This window comes from Aotus nancymaae, unplaced genomic scaffold (assembly GCF_030222135.1).
Source record: "Aotus nancymaae isolate 86718 unplaced genomic scaffold, 86718_ANA_hifiasm-v0.15.2.pri h1tg000089l, whole genome shotgun sequence".
Classification (NCBI taxonomy): Eukaryota; Metazoa; Chordata; class Mammalia; order Primates; family Aotidae; genus Aotus; species Aotus nancymaae.
Genome location: NW_026988504.1, coordinates 23,133,649 through 23,157,543, shown reverse-complemented (window position 1 = coordinate 23,157,543; position 23,895 = coordinate 23,133,649). Strand labels below are relative to the sequence as shown.

The window sequence follows — 23,895 nt, the reverse complement described above, 5'->3', positions numbered from 1 at the left end:
ATCTATAATCCCAGCTACTCTGGAAGCTGAGGCAGGAGAATCGCTTGAGCCTGGGAGATGGAGGTTGCACTGAGCTGAGATCACGCCACTGCACTCCAGCCTTAGCAACAGATCGACACTCCATCTCAAAAAAATTTAAAAAAATGCTAATGATGTCATACAGAATACAGAACTTTATGGACCTATGGTACACACACACACACGAAACAAGACTGGAAGGGGTTACACCTAAATGTAAGCAGTGCTTGTGTTCATGGGGTGGAGTGACTTTGTGGGTTTCTTTTCTCTCTATTTTTAAATAAAACAATGGCTCAGTTTAGGAGATAACTGAGTCAGCATCTCATCCAGCAGCTCCCAGGGCCCCTGGGAGAAGCTACCTCCTACCACCTGACCAAGAAGATCTAGAGAGGCTGAGAGACTCCCTCTCCCTCTCCTGGGGTCCTGAGCCACAAATCTAAAGCCACATTCCTTGGGTGACCTGGCAGGGACTGGGGGCAGATGTTGAAATTGGCAAGGCCCCGCTTTGGGGTAGCCAACCTGCTGTGGCTCCTGTCCTAGCGCCAGCTCCTCTGCTGCCATCCCATCCCCACCCGACACATCCCCACTTCCCCAGCCAACCGGGCCCAAGGTGCCCTCACTGATGTGTTGAGGAAGCATCTGCTTCTCTCCAGCTCCTCAGGAGACCCACATGGGTGGTCCTGTGTGACGGGCTGCTGCGGCACATGCTCTGAGCCCCTCTGGAGCCCACCCACCATGGCTTAGCTCTTCCCACCCAGGACCTCCTCAGGGCTTCTCAGCATTCCAGAAAGACAAGGAGATTTTCTTGGGGCCAAGGCATTGCTGGGCCTCACTGTCCCACCCAGGCCCTTGTCAGGCTCCATGCCTCAACTCTATTGCCTTCTCTCTGGTCCTCTCTGTCACCTTTCAGAGACTTTTAAATCCCATAGTCCAGGCTTCAGGGCCTCCAATAAAAGCAGAATATGACCTACAGGGACTTATAAATATGTTGACAGTAAGTATTATTAAGAAACTATGTGCCCGGGTATGGTGGCTCACGCCTGTAATCCCAGCACTTTGGGAGGCTGAGGAGGGTGGATCATGAGGTCAGGAGGTAGAGACCAGCCTGGCCAACACGGTGAAATTCCATCTCTACTAAAAATACAAATATTAGCCGGGCATGGTGCCATGTGCCCATAGTCCCAGCTACTCAGGAGACTGAGGCAGGAGAATCGCTTCAACCTGGAAGGTGGAGATAGCAGTGAGCGAAGATTATGCCACTGCCCTCCAGACTGGGCAACACAGTGAGACTCCTTCTCAAAAAAAATATAAAAATTATTTCTTTTTCTATAAAAGAGATAGAATTTTATCTATAAAAGAGACTTTCTAATCTAACTAGACACTAAGGTAAAAATGAAAAGAGTTAGACTTAAACTCTTAAAAAACAAAAAAGATTCAGCCCTGTCAGAGTCAGCCTGATGTGGCGGACAAATCGTTCATGAATTATTCATGGTATTTGCTAAAAAATGCAGATTCCTGGGAGTCTCTGAGCCTACTCTGGCTTGAGAGGCTGCCCGATTAAAAAAAAAAAAATGCAGGTTCCTGAGCCCAGCTCCAGAGCTACCAAACCAAAATCTTGGGGAGGTGAGGACTGGGAGTCTGAATGTAACATGTTCCCTAGGTGATCTGAAGCACACTGCACCAGTGGTTTAGTGGGTTCCATGCCAGGAGAGTGTCGCACCCTCCCTGGGAGCCTGCCTTCCAATTACTAGCTGCCAGGGCTCTGGCCAGCACAGACACAGGCCTCCTTCCCAAGAGGTCCCCAGACCTGGCGATGAGGAAGATGCAGTGGGTAACAGGAGTTGCAATATGAGTTTGTACCCAGTTCTCTGTGAGCACACAGGAGAGGGGAAGTCTCAGGGAATGAGTCTCTGGGGCCAGATCATGAGGGCTCAGTAGAGTTGACCAGCTAAAGAAGGGAGCAAAGATATCCCAAATTGAGGGCATAGCATGGGCAGAGGCACGATGTGGAGCTGTAAACAGTTTAGGGCCGGGGCACAGTAGAGAGTAGAGGGAGGAGGCCAGAGAGATGAGTGGGGCTGGTCTTCCTGCTGGTTTGTGTTTCATCCATTTGGCTAATCTGGAAATAATACTTACCAGAATCCCCTTCTCCAAAGGGGTCTGGGGTAGATTTGGTCAAAAGAAGAGCTTGCATGAGATTTGGAAAATAAAAGTGAAGCAGCACCATGACTCTCAGAGGGTTGTCAGGATCATGTGCTGTGGGCAGATCACAAGGTCAGGAGTTTGAGACCAGCCTGACCAACATGGTGAAACCCTGCCTTTACTAGAAATACAAAAATTAGCTGGGCGTGGTGGCAGGCACCTGTAATCCCAGCTACTCAGGAGGCTGGGGCAGGAGAATCACTTGAACCCTAGAGGCAGAATTTGCAGTGAGCCGAGATTGTGCCACTGCACTCCAGCCTGGATGACAGAGCAAGACTATCTCAAAACAAAGCAAAACAAACAAAAAACTCTAATGAAGGTGTAACTATTAGAAAAAAGGGAAATAAAGTGATTGAGGAAAGGAAAGTAACTTGTGTGTTAAGAAGCAAAGAACAAGCAACCGAAAGGCTCAAAACATTTTTCCAGGCCTGGGGGATGAGGTGGAGAGAGTCTGTTACACCCACTCCAGGAGAAGGGCTGCCTGGGACTAAAGCTGGTGTTTATGATCCAGTATTTCACTGGCATTCTTAGTGGTGGTGGTAGCTGTAGCAGAGCAAGTGTGCCAAGGCCCACCGGCCCCTTGCTGGTTCACTCAGTTGCCAACATACACTGAGCACCTGCTGCAGGCCAGGCTCTGTGATCTCAGATCTCGAACAAACCAGCTCAGTCCCTGCCTCATAGAGCTTGCAATTGGGCAGCAGAGGCAGACCTGACATGAGACAAATATAAAATGACAACTGATGACAAGGGTTGGGAAAAAGAATGGTGGGATCCTGTTTTAGATGGGATGGGCAGGGAAGGCCGCTGAGGAGGTGACATTTGAGCCGAGATCGGATGGATGGCAGAGAATGTAAGAAGAGCGTCCCCGGTGGAGCGAACAGCATCGTCATAATCGGGAGCCAGTGCTTTCGAGGAACTAGCAGACAGGCAGGGTGGGTGGAGGGTGGGAGCCAGGGCCGGACTGGGGGTACGAGGACACTGACAAGGGACCAGCTGGAGTGGGGCGGGGCTGACCATGCAGGAGTTGGTATCTTTCAGTAAAGGCCCGACCAAATGATTCTTCAGGGTCCTTGTTCCCCAGGTTTCAGTGGCATTTTAAAGGTGTTGTCATAAAAGGCTGGGGAGTCTGTTTCCACCCCCCCATCTCATTTAAGAAGGGGGCATCCAGGGCATCGTTGAACAGGTGACCTAGAAGCTGTCCCTTGGTCCAGTTCCTGCAAATTGCCCTGCAGCATTTTTAGAAAATGTTCCCTTTTAGATTCGATTTACCTTAGCCAAATTGACCAGGGAAAATAAGTCCCTACAAATAGCAATCACTGGCAAACAAGGAGAGTTATTATCTTAAATTGAGGCTGGTTTCTAAGGAAAAAAATAAAAAAGACCACCAAATGCCACAGGGTCACCCACCCCTCACACCCCGATCCCCAGCCCATACGTGAGGATGATGGCTCCATCGCCCTCCCTGTAAGTGCCAGGCTGAACACTGGCCTCTGTGCAAAGGGAAGGAAACAGACAGAGGAAGGAAGTCAAGAGATTAGAGAAGCTGACAGATGTAAATAGCCTCTGAGGAGCCACATTGTCCCGGCATTTCTCCCCAGGGAGCTTTTTGTACCAAGGAATCTGGTTGTCTGAATGAAAAATGATATCATTTATTTCTTTAGTCAGAGCTGAGCTGTTTTCTTCAAACATGGAAATAACACCACAACACCAAATTGTTGGCCAAATGATAGAGATATCTGTAACGTGGGCGCTTCATATTGTCCAGGGTAAACAACCATGGACTTGGTTCCTTGGGAAGGGCCCTGTTGCCCCCACGGTTGCAAAGCTACAGAGGGACTTGAATGAAAGAAATGCTTTGGAAAAGCTGTCCCAAAGCCCTTGCCTGCTGCCAAGCTGGGAGGAAGCTGGGCATTTCATTCCTGCTGCTCAAATCATGCTCCGGCAACCAAACGTCCATTAATTCAACAAATATTTATGGAGCCCGGATTCTGGCCAAGCCCTGTGCAAAAGCACTGAGGCTACAGATGTGCAAAGGCCGGGATCCTGTCCCCGACGGCCTCATAGTCCAGAGGAGACAGCCAACTTCAGCCTGTGTGGCAACCTTGTAACGCAGCCTGGATGTGGCATGGTGGTCAGCTCTATGGGGAAGGCAGTCTCCTCAAAAGGAGACTCGAAGGGGAATTTCCTGGCCAGAGGAGCTGGAGGAGGGGATCCTAGGCAGACTGAAACCCCCTGGGCGATTTGGAAATTAACAGAAATATGATATTGCAGAGAACAAAGTGCTAAGGAAGTCAGCGGTCAAATGTGTGGCTGGACAGGTAGGCAGATACCAGATCATGTACTGGTAAGCTAAGGAGTTTAGAGTTGAGCTTTGAGGTAATAAATTCCATGGAGGAATTGGAGCAGGGAAGTGGCATGATTAGACTTTTGTATTAGAGCACTCATTCATCTCTGTCCTGAAGAAACTCTACCATATGTCATATCAGGAGTGCAGGCATCCTCCTTAGTGCATTGCTTTTGATGGTGAAAACACTGGAACAAACCAAATGTCCATCAGTAGAAAAATAGATAAGCAGGCCGGGCGCGGTGGCTCATGCCTGTAATCCCAATACTTCGGGAGGCTGAGGCGGGCAATCGCCTGAGGTCAGGAGTTTGAGACCAGCCTGGCCAACATGGTGAAACCCTATCTCTACTAAAAATATAAAAAATTAGCTAGGCCTGGTGGAGCACTTCTGTAGTTCCAGCTACTTGGGAGGCAGAGGCAGGAGAATTGCTTGAACTCCGGAGGCAGAGGTTGCTTGAGCCAAGATGACACTACTGTACTCCAGCCTAGGCAATAGAGTGAAACTCTGTCTCAAGAAAATGAAAAATAGATAAGCAAATAGTGGTATAGTCATAAATTATAATACCATTCATTCAAGATTTAAAAATAATCCTATGTGGCTAGATCTTAAAAGCATAATTTTGGGTAAGACATAAGGTGAGTTTCAGAATATGTATGGTGTGATAAAATGCATGTGAAATTTAAAAACACATTTGTATATTGATTATAAGTAATATATGTAGGACCATATAAAAACATGGATTGTTGCCTTTGGAAATGAAGGGAAAGGCATGGAAAGAGAGAAATGCAAAGAGAACTTTAGAATTTTTCTGTTGATTTTATATAAAAAAGAAATACTAGTGGGGCATGGTGGCTTCCACCTATAATCCCAGCAATTTGGGGGCCAAGGCAGGAGGATCACTTGAGCTCATGAGTTCAAGACCAGTCTGAGAAACATAGTGAGACCTCATCGCTAATACAAATAAAAAACATTGGCCAGGTGTGGTAGTGCGCACCTGTAGTCTCAGCTTCTTGGGAGGCTGAGATGGGAGGATCACTTGAGCCCAGGAGATAGAGGCTGCAGTGAGCTATGATCATGCCACTGCACTGCAGTCTGGACAACAGAGTGAAACCCTGTCTAAAAAATAAATACTGTGGATGGAACCAAAATGTTAACATATTAAATTTCCTGTATTTAAAATATATTTTGAACTTTGCTTTTTTAAAAAAACAGAGAAAGCAAGTCCATCTGGCAGTGGCAGGGCAGATGGAAGGGAGGGGACTGGGGAAAGGGCCCCAGGCCAGTCTCTGTCTCCACACAGCTCCTCCTGGGTGGAGGAGAGCTGGAGGCGGATCTTGGGGACCCAGAGGGTAACGCGCACAGAAAACACCTCACCTTCTTGGGCTGCTTTTGGCCTCTGCGCAGAGCAGAGGCGTGGTCCTGGCATCTTGTCTGGTGTCCCTGGAAGATACGAGGCTCTGCCTTGATCCGAACTGGCCACCATTCTAACTTGGGATGTCAGTACCATTTTTGGACATCTGCCAACCAAGGGGTAGAAACAGGAGGCTTTAAGAATACCTAGGAAAGCTTGACATTGTATTTTCAGAGTAAAGATGGTGTGAATGTGTGTGCGTGCACATGTGAGCTCATGTGCAAATCCAGGACCATAATGAAAGAGACTCTTCCCCAAGGGGGTTTGCAGTGGATGCCGTGACTAATACATTCACTGATGAAGATGCTCTTCCACAGTTCAGACAAGTAAGAACGAATTATGAATCTTTCCAGAAGGAATTCATTTCTAGACTCCTCCTTACCCTTCAGATCTCCATTGCCTGCCCTAGAGTCTTAGCTGAATAGCATGAACCTGTATCAATCCACGTATATTTACGCATCTGGCTTAGAGCCACAGCAGGGAAGACCGTACAGCAGTGAAGTGCTTGCACTTCCTCAGGCCGAGATAGTCCTTTGCCTCCATCCCAGCCTGGATCGTATAGGCAACTATTAAAGAAACTGCAGGCATTTCTGCAACTACATACGAATTGTGTCATATCTGTATGTGCTGGAAGGAGTTCAAGGGCATCAATATTCCTATTGTAATACATCTGCCCAGTGCTAGCAGCCTTACTTAAACCTATCAAGAGCCTAAGGAGTAAAGATATGCACCAGCCTGGGCAACAAGGTGATGCCCCGTCTCTACAAAAAATATAAAAATTAGCCAGGCATGGTGGCAACTGCCTGTAGTCCCAGCTACTCTGGAGGCTGAGACAGGAGGATGGCTTGAGCCTGGGAGGCAGAGGCTGCAGTGAGCTGTGATCGCTGCACTGCACTCCAGCCTGGGTGACAGAGCAAGACCCTGTCTCAAAAAAATAAAAATGTGCATAGCTACATAACAATATGCAAATATTCTTCTTTAGGGCCACTTGGTCTTTAACATAGAGAGCCAAGAGAACATACAGAGACTCATTCTCTCTCTTTTCATCACACACACACACGCACACACACACCCCTCTCCACTATAATTATAATTACTATGTTGGCTTCCAGATCAGGGTTTAGAGCCTTGGCATGGAGACGCCTGAAAGGCACCCAAGGCAATTAGTGGTTCCCTCCTCCACCCCCTGCATACCTTCAGGGTCTTTGCACTTGCTGCGCCCCCTCCCAGAGCACACACCCCCAATTCCTGTGTGTCTGACTCTCCTATCACATTTAAGTCTTAGCTCGAATGCTACCTCCTCAGAAATGCCTGGCCGCCTCCAGGGCTGTCTATATGCTCACCAGCTTTATTTTTCTTTGGGGAACTTTCCATCCCCAGGCATGGTGCTAAACGTTTATTTGTTATCCATCCATGCTGGCACTCACTCCTTGCCGGCACTCACTCCTTGCTGGCACTCACCGTGAGCTCCATGAGGCTCCAAGATTATAGCCACATGCCCAGAGCCAGGGTGGTGCCTAACTCACAGCTGGCATCCAGTCAGTAGCAATGGAATGAATGAATGATCACCCTCCCTTCCTCTCCATCCCGCCCTCTCCTTTCTCTCACTTCCTCTCCCGCCCCATCTCCCCTGCTTCCGCCTTAAGTCTGCTGGCAGGACCAGCCTCAGGAAGTTGTCAGGCAGGGGAGGTGTGTGCTCTGCGCCCCTCTCCTTCCATCTCTCTTTCCTGCCTCCCTTCTGGGTACCTATCTCTCCCACCTGCAGCTGCCCACTGCCAGCTCTGGCCTTCTTGGTGGGCAGAAGCTTAGGCACCCCAGACAATCGTAGGGAAATCGGGCATTGGAGGGTAGCGGTAGGAAAGGATTCAGTGCACGCCAAAGAATGATAAATTGAGTCTCTCCCACCCACGGGACAGCCATGCTCTTGCAGAGCTTGGGTTCCATCTCTAAAGCAGAACGCCATTCCGGGAACCCTGCCGCACCCATGACTCAGTGCCTAGCCTTTCCTGCAGGAGTTGGTGCTGCCACTATGGGGACTCAGCCCCTCTCCTCTCATGATTCATTACCTAGGTTCTTCCTGCAGTGATTTACAGTATCTATTTTATTTTATTATTTTTTTGAGATGAAGTCTTACTCTGTTGCCCTGGCTGGAGTGCAATGGCATGATCTCAGCTCACTGCAACCTCCACCTCCCGGGTTCAAGCAATTCTCCTGTCTCAACCTCCCAGTACCTGGGATCACAGGCATGCACCACCATGCCCTGCTAATTTTTGTATATTTAGTAAAGATGAGATTTCGCCATGTTGGCCAGGCTGGTCTTGAACTCCTGACCTCATGTGATCCACCTGCCTCAGCCTCCCAAAGCGCTGGGATTACAGGTGTGAGCCACTGCTCCCGGCCAACAGTATCTGGCTCTACCCCCAGTCCCACTTGTGTAATCAGCTTAGATAGAGAGAGTCGCTACATGCCAGCCCCATGCCTGCACCACCTGCCCTACCCCACCCCACCCCACCCGACATGCTCTCCTCTTACTCCCTCTCCTGCTGTCTCTCCTCACTGCCCTTCCATATCCTAGGCAGCCTTCAAAGCTCGCTTCTCACTTCCCAGGGCCCCACGGACGCCCTTCTCCCCTGCAGCCCTCCACCCGCTCTGGTCTCTCCATTCTGGTGGCAATACATCACATACTACACAGGGATGCCTCTTTTCACTCATTTTCAACTTGACTCCCCAGCAAGATTATAAACTGCTTGAGAATGGGAGCTTTGTCTTATCCTCAGAGACCTAGTGTGTGTGTGGTTTGGGGGAGTGGGGCGGGGAGGAGTTGGGGGGGAACCTATTTCCTTCTAGGCTTCTGTCTTACTCTCAGACTATTAATACAAGCCCTGAGTCTGGCTGTACCCCTGGAACATGTGCCCCGCCCCCTACAACAAAATGCTGCCCCTCCCAGCTAGGTCTGTTGTTTGTTCCTTTTCTGATTGGCGCCAGGCTCATAGACCCCATGTAGGTAGAATATAACTTTCCATAAATAACCCCTAACCTGACCTACAATTTAGCCTTTGGGTTTTTTTTGCCCCTGGTGGTAATGGGATTGCAGCCTGGGCTGATCCATCCTGTACCTTCAGGTTTCAGAAAGCAGACCCCAGGTCTGGGCATGGCTTGGAATTCCTGGTCCCCCTACGTTGCCTTCACGGCAAGGACTCGGTACACACTGAGGAACGGTGGACTCTCTTCCACCCATGAGCAGCCGTGCGCTTGCAGTCTTTGCTTGGGCTGTGCCTTCTGCCTAGAAGCCGCCTTCTCCACCCGGAAAATCTCTAAGCAGCAACCACTTAGTGAAGCCTTCCCTGACCACTATCCCTCATCCCCTCCACAGAGCAAATTACTCCTGTCTTGAGTTCGCATAACACTTTATACAGAACAGTGTGACCTGATTATTGCCCATGCGCCCACCAGGATCTGAGCAGCTCAAGTGAGGGACAGGGCCAGGTACTGAGCCCAAGTGTGGCTGTGGGCAAAATACTGAACCCCTTGGTGCTTCTGTCTCCTCAGATTCAAACACCAACCTGGGGCTGGGCGCGGTGGCTCACGCCTGTAATTCCAGCACTTTGGGAGGCTCAGACGGGTGGATCACTTGAGGTCAGGAGTTTGAGACCAGCCTGGCCAACATGGTGAAACCCCCTCTCTACTAAAAATACAAAAATTAGCCAGTCGTGGCACCATACACCTGTAGTCCCAGCTACTCGGGAGGCTGAGGCAGGAGAATCACTTGAACCCGGGAAGGCAGAAGTTGCAGTGAGCTGAGATCATGCCACTGCACTCCAGCCTGGTGACACAGTGTGACTCTGTCTCAAAAAAAAAAAAAAACCCACAAACCTGGCCCAGAGCCTGTGTCCCCACCCACTGGACTGCACTGCCTCTCAGGGCTGGGAGATGTCTCTGCTTCCTACCTGCCCTCATATTCCAAGGCCTGAGACACTCATGATGCGTGGAATTTCTGCAGGTGCTCACTGAGCTCCACCTCGGGGGCTGGAGCCACAGGAAGGAGCTGGCCACTGATACCCACTCATACCTACCAAAGACTTGATGATGATGATGAATTCAAGCAGCTTATTGGGAGTTAAACTGACAAGTCATTAGGAGGGACCCCAACTTTCTTTGGGGAGTAGGTTCCCAAAGGTAGACTGGACTTAATTTAAAGCTTTCCAGCTGACCAGCCCATCTTACGGCAACTGAAGAGTGACTTTGAAGTTACTCTTTATCTGACGATGCTAACTCAGCTGGCATCCAGCACTATTAGACAACCTGGGGAGGTGAGACTTTGAGAGAAGCTCAGGACGCTGACCCTGCTTTTGAAGATGCTACGTTTTCACCCGGGAGGCATAAAATCCACACTCAGAAGAAGACGAAGCTCCCTTTGAGCTGGTCCTGAATTGTACTTGGCTTCATGTTATCTATGCCAGTACTAAGCAGGGCTTGGCCAGGCTGGTCCTCCATGAATGATTGTCAAATGGAAAACAGAATTAGGAACCAAAGTAGTGGTGTGGACAAAAGGGGCTGGAACCTCAGAGGAGAGAGGATCATGGGAGATGGACTATCTCTGGAACATTGGGGGAAGAGGTGACAAGTAACGTGAATCCTAAAGAAAGAGGATTAGTTATTGGGGGTGCTAAGTGTAGACGGCAAACTAAGGAAGCAGGGACCTGCGTGACCATTTGGAGTTGGTAGGAAGCTTGGCAGATAGGAGGTGGGAGTCAAGCAGGAAAGGCCTCCCGTGTCAGACTGGAAAACCTGCACTTGATCCTGGGCAAGGGAGAGCTATTGAAGGCTCTTGAGCAGGAGAGTGATACAAAGAGAACAGCATTTTTGGAAGCCAGCATGGAGCGCAGGCTGCTAAAAGGAGGCAAGGCTGAGGTTATGACAATGCCCTGGGTGAAGAAATGAGGTCTGGGTTTGGAAAGGAAGGGACAAACATGACTTTTCAAAGGAAGACATAATTGCCACAAGGGCCACCAGAGAGTCGTCAAAGGTGTGTCCAAGGTTTGAGCCCTAGTGACCAACAGAAGGGTGTCAACTCTGACATAAACGACATCGTGTGTGGTCAACAAAATGAGACCACATCCGTTCGGTCGTGATTCATAGTCTTTATTAACAATGTCTCTGGACTGGAAGAACAGACTGTTATTTCATAAGCAATATTAACATTGCCATTCTCTACAAGAAAAACTTTTGCATAAATAACTTAAGTGAGAAAATAAATATGTAACTTAACTCTTTAAAAACCACACTTTATTCTTGTGGACAAGTCCCACGTGGAAGGATTGTAAGAAACGACCAGTCCTGCAGGCTTTCGTACGGCATCTGCTTCTGTTTAAAACATTTTTTTAAAAAAACAAAAACTACACAGAAAGTAAGAGGTTGTCTGGAAATGATTTTCAAAAAGATTTTTGGGTGGCAGCTATTATGCTCTGCAGTTGCTCAGCATATGTACAGCCCTTGTGATTTTTCTCCCAATAATATTCTTTTAGCGTAAGAAATGCCATCACGTGTAAGAGGAGGAGGAAGCTGTTTTCTAGGCAGAAATGTGTCTGTGAGCAGTGGGCAGAAGGTGGCATCTCAGAAGGGATGTGCTGGTCTGGGAGTGTGTGGTGGCTGCTCTCTCGGGCCTGCTAGATCAGTGTCCTGGGACCTTGAACTTCTCTACGGAAGGTGACTTTAAAATATGGCTGTGGGTCGGGGCAGGGATGCTGCTCTTTGGGAAGTTGGAGGCGGGGATGTGATTTCTGTCCCTCCCACCACCTTCAGGACCCTCTCCTTCTCTACCCCAGTGGATGATGTTATTCCTTTGAGATGGAGGGGTGGAGATAGCCAAACATCTGGGGAGGCCAGGCCGGGAAGCAACGTAGCTTCTTCCAGGAGTTTGTCAGCCATAAATATGTCAGCCAGAAATAGACTCTTTACTCTTTTTTTTTTTTTTTTCCCTGTTTGTTTTTCATCTTTGGCTGTCAGATGAGAGCATCACAACTCTGAATTCTGAATTCTGGAAGTGACATTGGCATTGAGTCAATGCAACCTCATTCATTTATTCTCTCTCTCTCTCATCTCTGCCCATTCAAAAGGCACTGGAGTGCTTGGAATCATATGCCAGTAGACTCCTCGAGATCCTAAACCCACCTCCACCCTCATTTTACAAAGTGGAAATTGAGGTCCCGAAAGAGAATTGTGAAGTTCAAGGTTATACAGCAAGTTAGTGGCAGAGCCGGGACTAGAAACCACATCTACAGATGCCCCTAGTCTTGTGCTCTGGGCACGCCACAGGCTTTCTGATGGGCAGTGAGGTGCAGGGGGAATCCTATCCAACTTTCTTAACCAGTCCCTGGACTTGTCACACTCCCACACGGCTCCCTTAAACCCCCAGGGCAGTGAAAACGCTTCCATTTCTGCCTCCTCTGAAGTGGGACCAGCAAAGGTAGGCGACCCCGGAGGCGGGGCTGCGTGGCTCAGTGTCTGTGACTCTCAACTCCCTCCCCTACCCCGCGGGACCCCTCAGCTGATCGGCTGAGGTGAGCCTTGCCGGCGCCCGGGATGCCGCAGGGCCTGCAAGGTCTGGGCCCCCTGCCCTGGGTTGCAGGCATTTACAATGAAATATAAACAATCGAACCACACGCAGAGGACAGAAACGTGGGGCGCAGGGCCGGGGCGCCCGCCGCGGGGTGGGGCGCGGGTGGACTCTAGTAGGCGTTCTCCAGCTCGGCCTGGTTGGCTTTGGCGCCCCGGGCGCGGGGCCGCGGCTTCCGGCCCTTCTGCGGCCTCGCGGCCTCGGGCCCGAAGTCCTTGAGCTCCGACTGGTTGTGGAAGCGGGTGAGGCGCTTGCACTTGCACGAGGCCACCAGGCGCACCTTGCGCGCACGCGGGGCCGCACCGCCGGGACACAGCAGCTGCACGCGCTGCGCGCGGTAGCGGTCGGGGATGCAGCGAAAGTCAGGCCCGCTCGGGCGCCACCATTTGCCACGTCCGATGGCGTTGGGCAGCAGGCGCGCGGGGCCGCACTGGCCGGAGCACACCAGCTCGGTGACCGGCTTGGCGCTGCGGCACGGCCCGTCGGTCACGTAACGGGTGAAGTGCAGCTCGCGGCAGCTGTACTCGGACACGTCTGCGGAGAGAGACACGCGTGAGGGTGGCCACCCACCTGGCCACCACAGCCCTGGCCCGGCCCGGCCCCCTCCACCCCAGCCCTGCTTTTGCAAAGCCTGCCTCTCCCGGTCTCCAGAGGCTTTTGCCCCTGGACACCTATTGCATGAATGTCCCAGATCCTCTAGAGCTGGTGGAAAGCTCTCCTGCACACCCTGTCTCCTCAGAGCCAAATGACTGCTGGGGTGCAAACACCAGGGCTCCATCGCTCACTGCAGGAGTCATTTGGGCAAGTTCCTTAACCTCTCTCTTCCAGTCTGTAAAATGGGCTGCCCCGAGCATTGTGAGTTAATCCATTACGCACGCAGTGCAGAGAATACCATTTGGCACATACAGCTGGAAGCATCAGCTGTTGTTACGTATTATTATTATTATTATTATTATTATTATTATTATTATTATTTCTCTCCTAGGGATCCTCTTGTGATTTAAGCCACACTTATGCCGCAGGGACCCTGGCCTGGGCAGGGTAGGTAAGTACCCGCCACACCTTCTGCCTGGCTCTGGCTTTTCCCAAATTCCTTTTCCAGCCACTTGGGAGGGGTGAACAGGAGATGGAGAAAGGAGTAGAGGTTAATTGAAGGTAATAAATCAGGGCAGCTGCTGTGGAGGTGACAGAAGGGGAGGTGATCAGGACAGGAATTCATTAGACTTGAAAGGAATCAAAGGCACAGTGTCCAACCCCCTCGTTATCAATGAGAATACTGAGGCCCAGCCACAGAAAAGAACATGCCCAAAAGGCAGGGCTGCGTGATCCAGACTTCACTTCCCTGGGGTCGCAGCACCTTTTGGCTTCCATAAGAGTGGAGGCTCTGCGTTCGAGCACCGGTGGGAGGCTGGGCTGGGGGACAGGGCCGAGGGCTGCTTTTTACTCTAGTAGAGGCCTGAACTCTGACCAAAACCTACGGGTTCAGCAGCCACATACATTTACCCAGCTGTCTGCTGGGCACATTTCTTGTTCTGTGTTATTTGAATGGGCCCCTCATGGTGATACTCCCTGGGCGGGCAGAGATTGGGTTCGGAGGAATGGCCTGATCCCCTGCGAACACCTTGACCATGTCTCCCACGGTGGACTTGGGTGGGAGCTTTTTAAATAGCTGGTCCTCATGTGAGTACCAGTCCACCCCCAGAGGTTCCATGGGGATAGCTCCGATGTGACACGAAAGAATCAAAAATAGTCTTCAGACCAAACCAGAGACAGGGGCAGAGAAGGCCACCCCTACCCTACCCCCACTCTGGAGAGCAAGCACAGCAGGGGAGATGTGGCCGCTGCCATGTCTGGGGTTGCTTTCTGGTTTGTGGGCTGGTTTGCATCCTCACCCCTGTAGGGCTGGGATGTGTATTGCGGGGGGTGGGGGGGCATTTGACCAGGGAATGGGGCATTTTGGGGCTTTCCAAGAATAGTGCCCTTAGGTCAGTCACTTCCTCTGCAGATTGTGACTTTGTTTTGAGCATGTGGCTTCCTCGGGGGCTGTGGCCCCTCACGGGAGCCCAGCTGAACTTGCCTAGAAGCGGGGCTGTGGGAGGGGGCACTTTTGCCCTCCATTTCAAAGGCACAGGGTCCTGGCTGGCCTCCCCTGTGGTGGCCCTTTTTAGCACCCCATAACCCCAACACATTGTGAGGCAGGGAAGGCTGGGGTGCAGGAGCCTGGGTAGTGGGCTTCTCTGCCACCTGGATAATGGCCAGAGGGCAGTGAAGCCCTTAGTCTGAAGTGTCACTCCCGTCCCCACCCATAGCCCCGTGATTCCTGCCAACCGTAGAAGCAAATGTGCCCACTGTCAACTGGGCTTCTCTGTGCAGGCCTGACAGGAATCCAGGGTCTCCTTTCCTTCTCCCTGCCCTGGAATGAGGCAAGGCTGGGACTGGGGTGGCTACTGAGGACAGATGTGCCTACTCCAGCACAGAGGATGCTGTGTGCCCTCCAGGACCTGGACACAGCTGCACCATGTCAGGGGCTAAACCTGTGCTGACAACGCCCATTCCTTCAATTGCCAGCTCCCTGGGCAGGCCGTGGGCAATGCACACTGCAGGGGTGCCTCTCTGGCCTTCCTCTCCCACTGCTTTGTGGGGATCTGTCCCCAACCCCCCCAACACACACCAGGGCTGTCTTGCAGTTGAATCAAACCAGGTTCAAACCTCAGCTCTTCTCTTCACTACCAAGTTACCGAGTGCCTGGAACCTGTTTCTTTCCCTTCAAGCTGGGGGTTCACCTCCTGGGGTTCCATGACATGGGCCTGTGTGGTGGGGACAGCCACAGGCAGCATAGAGTGTCTGGCACCCCACAGGTGCTGCTCTGTGGATGGGAGGCTCCCTCACCTTGTTCCCTCCCCAATGGTACCAGCAGTTGAATGTGGTTCCTATATTCCCAGCAGGAGATTCTTTGGAACCTTTTCTTTTTTGAGCCCCTGAGCGTGTTCTGATGCCCTGACGCCCTGATGCCATATCCTCACCACCCCAGCCTCCTCCCTGCCCTGGGCTCTCACTGACAGACTCCACCTGGCCTCATGCCCCTGCACCTGAATTCGAAGGCTGCACTAGAGCCATCCTTCCCCTGCCTCCAGTCAAAACTGTTCTTCCACCGGTGCTGGCAGAGGCCAGCGGTCTTCACTGGGTCTACCCCAGTCTTCAAAGTCTCCCAAAGAGAAGTTTCTAAAACCTCCCCAGGACCCTTTTACTAAGAATTCTCTCCTCCACCCCATACCTTTGGTCTCAAAAGGGTGGTGGGGAGGCCGCCCTCCGTTCTCCGCCCGGTTCATGGTCTTGTTGTTCTCCAGCTCTGGTGGAGGCTCAGGGTACTCTCCCAGCTCAGGGATGATTTCCGTGGCATCGTTCTTGAAGGCCTGCCACCCCTGGGCCTCCACCACATGGAAGGCTGCGTGCACCAGCAGGCAGACAAGACACAGGGCTAGAGGGAGCTGCATGGTGCCAGCCAGAGAAGGGCACGCAGCCTTCCAGTAGCACAGGCTCTGGTCCCTAGCCGAGACACGGTCGCCTTTTTAAAGCCCCCCTCTGCCTCATGCCAGCCAATGAGGGCAGGCTGGGGCAGGGCTGGTCCCCTGTTTCTCTCAGCCCCGGGGGGAGGGAAAGGGGTGTGCTCAGAGCAAATCCTCCCTAAAGACTTCTCCTCTAGCTCAGCAAACTTCCAAATTGCTGCTGGCACTCCCAGGTGACCCAGAGAGAGGGGGCGTGTAAGGCTTGGCCCAAGCCTGCTCTCCAGCACCTCCCACGGGCTGGCGGCTGTGGTTTTCAGATATCAAAATGAGCTCCGGCTTTTAATTGTCCCTGGGCCCTCGGGCATTCTCAAAACAAGCTGTGGACCCACTAAACAAAGAAAATATGCAGTTCCCAGTGCTTCGCAGGGCTGAGCCCAGCCTATTCCATTTCTCAGGCCAAGTTCATTTGTCACCCCACCAACAAATGGCCCAAGGGGTGTCTGTTTGACCCCCATAGACCCAGCCAGAGGCAGAAAGATGCTTTTTAAGAAATCCCATTGGTGTCAACTCCACAAGTCTCAGCATTGACTGTCCTGACCAAGGAAGCCTCTCTCTTGGCATTTTCTGGAAGGCAAGAGAAAGAACTAGAGGGCCAGAGCAAGGGTGGCCACTTGGGAGAGGGGGCAGAACTCTGGTTACAAGTGGAGGATGCGATGGTCACTCAGGCTCCCGTGATGCGGCTCACAGAGGAAATCCCAGCTTATGCTGCTCGGGGATCCTGTGCACTGTGACAGGCACTTCCGAGCCAGGACCCTCACTGTGGCTCTCAGGGGGATGGGCTGAAGACAGTCATTTCCCAGCCAGGCTGTGGGTGAGAGCAGATAACACCAAATTCCTTTCCTTAGCAAAAGCTATGGCCAGCATTTTTAGTGCTGACATTTTTTTTTCTCGCCTTCCAGCTGGTTACATTTTTCAAAAACAGTTTCCAGTCCTATATGGAAATCTTCATTGGTGCACACCACAGGTTGTGTTCCATGAAGCCATCCCAGGACCAACCAGTCACAAAGCAGCTAAGAGAAATTGCCACCTTGGCTCTGCATAGAATGAGGGGCACAGGGCCCGGGGGCAGGTAGAGGCAGTGGGGAGGTGCAAGAAGAGAAAGGAGGTGGTTCTTACACCTGAGGTGCAAGGAGAGAAAGGAGGGCTGGGGGAAGCTTTCATTGAAGACAGATTGTTTGAGGATGAGCAGCTCCTGGGAAGAGGCTGCCCAGATCCTCCTGGTATTTTAACTGGGCAATGAATCAGTATGCCCCACCTGCAGAACCTCTGCAAGGCCTTTGCCACCTGCCTCAACTTGCAAGTGGCTGCGTCCATCTGCAGCTGACTGTCGTCCTTTCCATCATCCATCACCCAACACATGAATGCAGCTGCTCTGACAGTTTTACAAGCCAGACAGAAGCCCCCTCAGGAAGGGCCCTCTCTGATACCTGCTTCCTAAGTCAGTTTCCTTCAGGGCAGATGAAAACAGCTGTGGCCATTGTTGGGGGTGATCTATCTCTCCCAGCAGAGCCGGTAGTGTTGTGAGAAGCCGGCCCTTCACACCCCCTCTCCTTGTCTATGACCCTCCAGCCTCCTTTTCCCTTGCTCTGGAATGTGGACTGTTAACCCTCTCGTGGCCAGACAACTGCCTTATTGCAATAGACTTGCGAGAGAGCAGTTCTGATGCCTGGGTTCCCTGAGCAGACAGGATGGATGCTTAGAGCCCCACCTGCTGTTGGGAGCGGCTGGACCATCTGCAGAGACAGCAGGATCCCTCCCTGGAACACGTCTGCCACCTGCTGGAGACAAAAGGAAAGACGATTCTTCAGTCGCAAGGATGCTAAGGCTCAGGACTGGGCATGATCTCCTTTTCTTATTTTATTTGGAAGTGAACTAATATTAAACGAAAAAAAGAAGACTCCAGTGGACTTGAACCTCTAAATGACCTCCATCCCTCTGAATGGCTCAGCAAGAACCTGCTGTGATATCTTGTGCCATTTTGTTTAATGTAGACATCAACAGCCGTTTAGTTTTACTCAGTCCACAAACTTGGCATTGTTCACAGTATTCCCTGGAATTATTTAGCTGATTCCTATCGTGAGTAGTTTAGGTTATATCCAATTTTTTCCTATTTTCGGCAAGGCTACTATGAACATCTTTGTATGGTGTATTTATTTTTTGAGACAGAGTCTCGCTCTTTGTCACCTAGGCTGGGGTGCAATGGCACGATCTCAGCTCACTGCAACCTCCACCTCCTGGGCCCAAGGATTCTCTTGCCTTAGCTTCCCAAGTAGCTGAGACTGCAGGAGCATGCCACCACACCCAACTAATTTTTGTATTTTTAGTAGAGACATGGTTTCGCCATTTTGGCCAGGCTGCTCTCGAACTGCTGACTTTAGGTGATCCATCTGCCTCTGCCTCACAAAGTGCTGGGATTACAGGCGTGAGCCACTGTGCCCAGCCTCAGTCATTTTTTAAATTAAAATTTTAAATTTGAATATAATTGTAAGTTTAAATATGCTTGTAAGAAATAAATACAAGCCTAGGCAACATGAAGAGACCTAGTCTCTACAAAAAATTTAAAAATGAGGCATGGGGTCACGCACCTGTGGTCTCAGCTACTCAGGAGGCTGAGGTGGGAGGATCACTTGAGGTTGAGGTTGAGGCTGCAGTGAGCCACAATTGTGCCACTGCACCCCAGCCTGGATAACAGAGTGAGACCCTGTCTCAAAAAAGAAAGAAAGAATACAGAATCCATGTATTCTTTATCCAGTTTCCCCCAACAATAACACCTGGCAAAACTACAGGACAATATCACAACTAGGATATTGACATTGACACAATTTGCCAATCTTATCCACATCTCCCACAGTGTTACCTGTACTCTGTGTATGCACACGCATTCCCATGTGTGTATACTTAGTTCTTATGCAATCTTGTCACGTGTAAATTTGGGGATCCACCAAGATAAACCACAGCTCTGTGACCACAAGTCCTTCTCCTGTTACCCACCTCTCTCCCTCCCTCCTTTTCCCTCCCTCCCACATCTAACGCCTGGCAACTACTAATCTAATATCCATTTCTGTCATTTTTTTTTTCACTTCAAAAATGATACCTAAATGCACCCGGGCACAGTGGCTCACGCCTATAATCCCAGCACTTTGGGAGACCGAGGCAGGTGAATCACTTGAGGTCAGGAGTTCAAGACTAGCCTGGCCAAAATGGCAAAACCCTGTCTCTACTAAAAATACAAAAATTAGCTTGGTGTGGTGGTGTGCACCTGTAGTCCCAGCTACTTAGGAAGCTAAGGCAAGAGAATCGCTTGAACCCGGGAGGCAGAGGTTGCAGTGAGCTGAGATTGAGCCACTGCACTCTAGCCCGGGTGACAGAGTGAGACTGTTAAAAAAAAAAGTTATATAAATGGAATAAATTTGTATGTAGCCTTTGGGGATTTTTTTTTCACACAGCATAATTTCCTGGAGGGTTATGCAAGTTGTGCATATCAGTAACATGTTCCTTTTTCCCTTTTTTTTGGCTGAGTAGTAGTCCACAAAGTAAAACAAAACAAAAAAAACTTTAGAGTTATTTCTAGAAGTGAATGCTGTGTCTGAGGGAGTGAAGAGTTGGTGGGTCTGATGAGGGTATTGCAGGGCTGTTTTCCGGAAAACTCAGCCAGGTCCCCACCCTCACCCACAATACAGAGGCCCCCATAGGTGGCACTTTGCTGAGGCTGCCGTCAGTCAGTACCATACACTGGGCGGGACCAGCAGCAGAAGCCGTCTCAGAGCTGGAGGTTAGGAGTGCGAGTTCAAGATGCAGAGTTGGTTCCTTCGAGGACAGTGAGGAAGGCCTTGCACTTGCCTTCTGCTGGCTGCTGAGGAGCTTTGGCATTCACTTGCTTGCAGAAGCGTCACCCCCAATCTCCGCCTTCATCTTCACATGGCATCCTCTCTGTATTCGAATTTTCCCCTTTTTCTAAGGACGCCAGGCAGATTAGGCCCAGCCTAATGACCTCATCTTAACGAATCACATCTGTAACAGGCCTGTTTCCAAATAAAGTCACATTCTCAGGTACTGAGGCTTATGACTTCAATACATGCATTTGAGAGAACTGCAGTTCAACACATAAATCAGACTGTTGATACTGGGTTTGGGCTGTCGATTTATTTATTTATTTTTTTTAACAGAGTCTCGTTCTGTCGCCCAGGCTGGAGTGTAGTGGCGCGATCTCGGCTCACGCAACTTCCTCCTCCTGGGTTCATGCAATTCTCCCTGCCTCAGCCTCCCAAGTAGCTGGGACTACAGGCTCCCACTACCACACCCGGCTAATTTTTGTATTTTTTTTAGTAGAGACAGGGTTTCGCCATGTTGGCCAGGCTGATCTTGATCGCCTTACCTCGGATGATCTGCCCGCCTTGGCCTCCCAAAGTGCTGGGCTTACAGGCGGGAGCCACTGCACTCAGCCCATTTTTTAAAAATTGAATAGTTGTACCTTAATTTCTAGAAAAGCTGTTTTTCCATGTGATGATTTATATCTTTTGTTTCTATCGAGTTGCTTCTTCCTATGTTCACTTGCCAAACATTTAATAAAGCAAGGGAGACATGCACTCCCTCTCCAGGAGCTCACATACCAGGGAAGAAATAAATCCTGCATCCAAACAACACTATGAGGTGGAAGGTGATCAGTGCCACTGAAAAAAGGTTCAGATGCTTTTTCCTAAAAGGACTTTATTTTCTTCTGGAGCAGTTTTAGGTTCACATCAAAATTGAGGGGACAATACAGCGATTTCTCATGTACCTCCCATGCTCACACAGGTACAGCCACCCCCATTATTGACATCCCGCCACCAGAGTGGTGCATTTGCTGATTGATCAACCTACGTGACACATTATCCCCTGAAGTCCGTGGTTTACATCACAGCATTAGTGTTGTACATCCTATGGCTTTGGACAAATGTATAATGACATACACCTACCATTATAGTGTCACACAGATGGTCGGTATTTTCATTGTCCAAAAAAACTACGTGCTCTGCCTGTTCATCCTTCCCTAACTTTCCCCAGCCCCGGCAACCACTGATCTTACTGGACCTTCCTTTTTGCCTTTTCTAGGATGTCATATAGAGTTGGAATCACACCTATACACAGTCTTTTCAGATTGGCGTCTTTCACTTAGTAAAATGCATTTGAGGTTCCTCCATGTCTTTTCATGGCACCAACAGCTTATTTCTTTTTAGCACTGAGTAATATTCCAGCCTCTTGGCATACCACGGTTTATCTAGTCTGTCACCTTCCGAAGGACATCTTGGTTGCTTTCAAGTTCTGGCAATTATGAATAAAGGTGGTATAAACATTTTGTGCAGGGCTTATTTTTTGTTGTTTTGTTTGAAGATGGAGTCTCGCTGTGTCTCCCAGGCTGGAGTGCAGTGCCGTAATCTCAGTTTACTGCAACCTCCGCCTCCTGGGTTCCGGTGATTCTCCTGCCTCAACTTCCTGAGTAGGTGGGATTACAGGTGAACATTACCACACCTGGCTAATTTTTGTATTTTTAGTAGAGAAAGGGTTTCCCCATGTTGGCCAGGCTGGTCTCAAACCTCAAATGATCTGCCCACCTCAGCCTCCCAAAGTGCTGGGATTACAAGCGTGAGCCATCACGCCTGGCTGTGTGCAGGTTTTTATATAAACATAAGTGTTCAGATCATTTGGATAAATACCGAGGAGCATGACTGCTGGATTGTGCAGTAAAAGTATGTTTTGTTTTGCAAGAAACTAACCTGCAAACTGTCCTCCAAAGGGGCTGGACCATTTTGCATTCCCCACCGAAACGACGAGTTCCTGTGGTTCCACATCTTCACCAGATGCGTTTTTTTAAAAGGACAATTTTCTCATGGGTCTTCAAAGGAGAGAATAATCTTTCTCCCCTGGGGTGGGTCTGGGATCCTCATGGTAAGATGTGGTGGCATGTGGACCAGACTTTGAAAGACAGGGCAAATCTGGAAAGTATATGATGCTCCTTTGACTTCTTGGGGTTACAGAATCTTTGATCTGGAAGGAACCTCAAAGGTCATCTGGTTTCATTCTCTCCTCAGTTCTGGAGGAGGCCCCTATCTCTAATTAATGGAAACTGAGGATTCTCCTTACCGGCTGCATTTTAAAACAGATTTTGCTCCCACTGGTAGGCGGTAAAAAGGAAATATCTGGATTGGGAAGGCAAACTTCTGCTTTTAGGCAGTGGCCTGCATTGAGGAACGTCCAAATCACCTTGTCTTTATTTGCATATCCATACACAATGGAATGCTATGTAGCTGTTAAGATGAATGGGGTAGAACTATAAAAACAATAACTAAAATATAAGCTAAGCAAAACAAACAACGAAGCACAGATATCTCCGTACATGTGTGGATGCTTATATATGCTTGAGATTTTTCTGGAAAGATACTTATGAGAGAAATTGAAGGTTTGGAACAAGTGACTTTTCCTTATAAGCCTTTTTGCATTGTTTAAGTGTATTACTATGTACATATAGTATTATTTGTAGTGAAAATGGTTTTAAAAACACTTTTACCTGTTTTATATTTTAGTGCTCTATTTTAAGATTTCACGTAGAACCATAAAGATTACATCGTCAGAGGTCTGACAGTGAGTCCAATCGCTTCATGTGATAGAAGGGAGCAGGAACCTCGAGGGGCTTTCTCTGCCCAGACTTCTTCTGTCTGAGGGAAAAGGCACCCACTTTCTCTAAGATTTTATATTCAAAGGAACATAGCACCAATAGTAGAATTTAAGGCGTCTGGGGGAAGGGGATATGTTTGGAGACTGCACATTTGCAGGATCACTCAAATCCCAAAATGCCACCAAGTCATCACGTGAGGCTACCCTGAGATGAATCCTAGCCCCCTGCTTTCTTAGGAGCACAAATCTTTTTTTTTTTTTTTTTTTTTTTGAGATGGATTTTTCACTCTTGTTGCCCAGGCTGGAATTCGATGGTGCGATCTCAGCTCACTGCAACCTCTGCCTCCTGGGTTCAATCAATTCTCCTGCCTCAGCCTCCCAAATAGCTGAAATTACAGGCACGTGCCACCATGCCTGGCTTTTTTGTATCTTTAGTAGAAACAGGGTTTCTTAGGCTGGTCTTGAATTCCCGACCTCAGGTGAACCACCCTCCTCAGCCTTCCAAAGTGCTGGGATTACTGGCGTGAGCCACCGTGCCTGGCCAGGAGCACAGGTCTTACCTCCCTCATTCAGGTGGGCCATTCTACCTAAGAATATTCCTAGCAGAACATTTCTGGCACTGGAGAGATGTTCATCAATATCTACTGCATAAACAGGACCATCCTGGAACCTGTAACTAGCTCAGGACGGCTATGTTTTAGATGATTATTATTTAAAAGTTAGAAAAAGCAAATATAAAAGCTAAGCACACACACAAAACTAAGCTAAAAATGTAAAAGAAAATCCAACTATAAGAAAGACAACAAGACAATACATTTGTAACATAAGACATTTATTTTGGCTACAGTTTTTGCATTTTAACACTGATTTGTGATACAATGGACATTAAACTTCCTTTAAAAAAACAATTTGGTAGCTCTCCCTTTTCTGTCTAGAAAATTCATTCTTTCACAAACTACCCCAAAATCTGGCAGAGTTAAGAGGCCACCAGAGTTAAGTTTCCAACCAATCTATTCTCTCAACCTGAAACGTCCTCTATTTCCAATCAGGATGAAACCTTGACTTGGAAGGACCATCACTGTTGGC

The 23,895-nt window shown here is 49.5% G+C and overlaps 1 protein-coding gene across 1 annotated transcript; it reads right to left on the bottom strand.

Moving 5' to 3' along the window:
* Window positions 1-11,102: 11,102 nt before the first annotated feature.
* Window positions 11,103-16,136, bottom strand: SOST (sclerostin). The gene is made up of 2 exons (XM_012443855.2): window positions 15,867-16,136; window positions 11,103-13,126 (listed from the first exon to the last, which is right to left on the bottom strand). The coding sequence occupies exons 1-2, from the start codon at window positions 16,084-16,086 to the stop codon at window positions 12,705-12,707; spliced, it is 642 nt and encodes a 213-aa protein (XP_012299278.2). The 5' UTR covers window positions 16,087-16,136; the 3' UTR covers window positions 11,103-12,704.
* Between the last annotated feature and the right edge of the window lie 7,759 nt (window positions 16,137-23,895).